The sequence below is a fragment of the Pundamilia nyererei genome, unplaced genomic scaffold, assembly GCF_000239375.1.
Source record: "Pundamilia nyererei isolate P.nyererei 1_Seehausen unplaced genomic scaffold, PunNye1.0 scaffold00148, whole genome shotgun sequence".
NCBI classification, from domain to species: Eukaryota; Metazoa; Chordata; class Actinopteri; order Cichliformes; family Cichlidae; genus Pundamilia; species Pundamilia nyererei.
The window spans coordinates 1,227,571-1,230,133 of NW_005187549.1; the positions used below are offsets into that span (position 1 = coordinate 1,227,571).

Consider the following 2,563-nt stretch of genomic DNA (forward strand, 5'->3'; position numbering starts at 1 on the left):
CCAACCAGTCTACATGTGTTTTGTGGACTTGGAGAAGGCATTCGACCGTGTCCCTCGGGGTGTCCTGTGGGAGTTGTTGGGGAGCATAGGGTGTCTGGCCCGTTACTATGGGCCATTCGATCCCTATACAACCATTGCAAGAGCTTGGTTCGCTCGTCTGGGTCTCCCCTGACACACTGAACTTTACTCCAGTCGGTTTTACGGTAGCTCTGCAGCCTTTATCGTACCTCTAAGGTGTTACATGACAATGATGACATCAATAGTCTTACCTGGAATTCTCCAGACTCAACATCGGTCATGTCCCACACAGCGAAGTCCATCTCTCTGTCCCCGAACTCGTCCATCTCCACAGGGCCCATCACGCCTGCAGAGACGCCACAGAGCAGATGTTATCTGTTTGTGATCTTGGAGAACACTAACTCTTTTCTCTGTTATTTCTGAGTGTTTGCTTTGCAGCGATGGGGAAATATTTTCACTCAGCTCGGGCACAGTTTGAACTGACGTGAGGTCACGTTAATCTTTTTTTACCATGTTCTGAGAAATGTTTACTTTCACAATCAAATTTATTTATTTGACATATTTTATTGGCACCCTGAATGATGGAAGTCTTTATCTCGCATACCCAAAAGGTCAAAGATCTAGCTTAGACAAACACAAATGTGAACTGAAGCCTGACGGGTTGGTGATGTAATTCTCACATTTCTGCTCCAACATGGAAAAATACTGCGACCACTCTGCAGTCTTCTCAGATCCCTTGACAAACACCAACAACAATAAAAAAAAAAAAGGTGGAATGATCACTGACAGAGCGGCTTGTTTACAGGAATAATTCTCCACACTGATTTTGGCTCCTCAGTCAGTCAAACATCTGTCGCTTTTTATTATGCCTGTAGTAATATGTATAAATGCACACAATTGTGTGGAAATCAATCTGCACATTGAAGCATGGCCTCCTCGGGCTCGTGGCTAGTGAAGCAGCTTGTGGCTAGTGAAGTCTCTGAGCCAATTAAACTGCATACAGCTCAACAGCCTGCAGGATTTAAACTCGGGTTCACCTTCAATTTAAGGAATCAGTGAAACAGGAGCTTGTTTTCTTCCTGACCATTATCAGGAATGGAGACACTGTGTCACAGCAAACAACAGCAATATACAAGCTCAAGGGGGGAGGGACCTCAAAGAATCAGCCGACCGACCAACCTTTATCAAATAAAAGCTGTCAGATTTTCTGGTTTTACAGTGGTATGGTCATGGTTACTGCAGCCTGCCCCACCCCACTGTTCTGTATGGACATGGAGGGACAAATGAGGGTTTTTAAGCTGAAATGGTTCCTCATTTAAAGCCCTGTGGTTCTCCACCCTGTTTGTAATACCACCAAGCAGAGAGAAGAGATTATTGTAAATAAAATGTCATTGTCAACTTTTTTTTTCTTTTACTCAACAGTTTTGTAATAACTGAATAATTTCCGATTAGCTAGAAACAACAATGCTTCTAGTGAAGCACAACAAAGTTAAACACAGTGAAGCTAGACTCCAGCACAGCCTCATTTAATGAGTAACTGAGACACAACAAATGTCCATCAGAATTCCCTCATACTCGCTGCATTTTGGCAAAGCTCAGTTACCTGAGACTGTCCTTTAGTGGGCGCGTTATGGTGAAATGCTCTGAAATTTAAAGAAATGTGAATAAACTCACTGAGATGTAATCGTGAGCACCTTTGAGTGCTTTTATGTCTTTCTGTCTGCAAACATGATGAAGGTTAATTTAATGTTTTCTTGGTTCACAATTAACAAAAAGCCTTAGAACATAAACTGCACAATGGAAACTCCAAACAGAAAATCCAACTAAATACAACACATGAGACAAGAGACTAACAAAATAAAACAGGAAGTAACTAAAAGGGGCTATCTCATGCAGCAAAGAGGACTTAACAAGATGCAAGGGACACAGGAGGCAGGATAGAATAGCCCTTTGTTGTCATTGAAAATGTACAATGAAATTGTGGGTGCTCCACATCAACCATGCTGGAGTAAAATATGAATAGTAGACAGCAGGAATAAATAGCAAACAGCTTAAATACATACAATCATGAGGGGTATACACAATAGGCACACATTACAGAAGAAATTGCAAAAGGCAGTGCAAGGATGCAAATTACTCGGTCTGAAAAGAGTCCACGTGCGAGTGGTCTGAGTGGTGATGGTTACTCAGATGAAGGCTCCGATTGGTGAGGTGAGTGGGCAGGGGTGTGATGTGGGGGATAGTGTTTGTTGACAGTCCGAACAGCCCAGGGGAATACGCTGTTTTTAAGTCTGGAGGTGTGGGACCTGATTGACCTGAAGCACCAACCATAGGGCAGCAGGTCAAACATGTGGTGGGTGGGATGCAAGGCAAGTCATCATGGCCCTGGTTTTTCTGAGACAGGAGGATCTGGCAATGACCTCCAGGGGTGGCAGAAGGCAGCCAATGATTTTTTTGAGCGGTGTTCATTACCTTCTGTGCAACCTTACTGTTCTCAGTAGTGGTCCAAGCATACCAAACACCCAGGCATCAGGCGAGCACGCTC

The 2,563-nt window shown here is 43.7% G+C and overlaps 1 protein-coding gene across 1 annotated transcript in view; it reads right to left on the minus strand.

Moving 5' to 3' along the window:
• npr1a (natriuretic peptide receptor 1a) overlaps positions 1-2,563 on the minus strand; it is a 33,951-nt gene that overhangs the window by 12,560 nt on the left and 18,828 nt on the right. Inside the window, exon 6 of the mRNA XM_005744700.2 lies at positions 270-364. Coding sequence (XP_005744757.1) covers positions 270-364 — 95 coding nt within the window. The remainder of the gene's footprint in view (positions 1-269; positions 365-2,563) is intronic.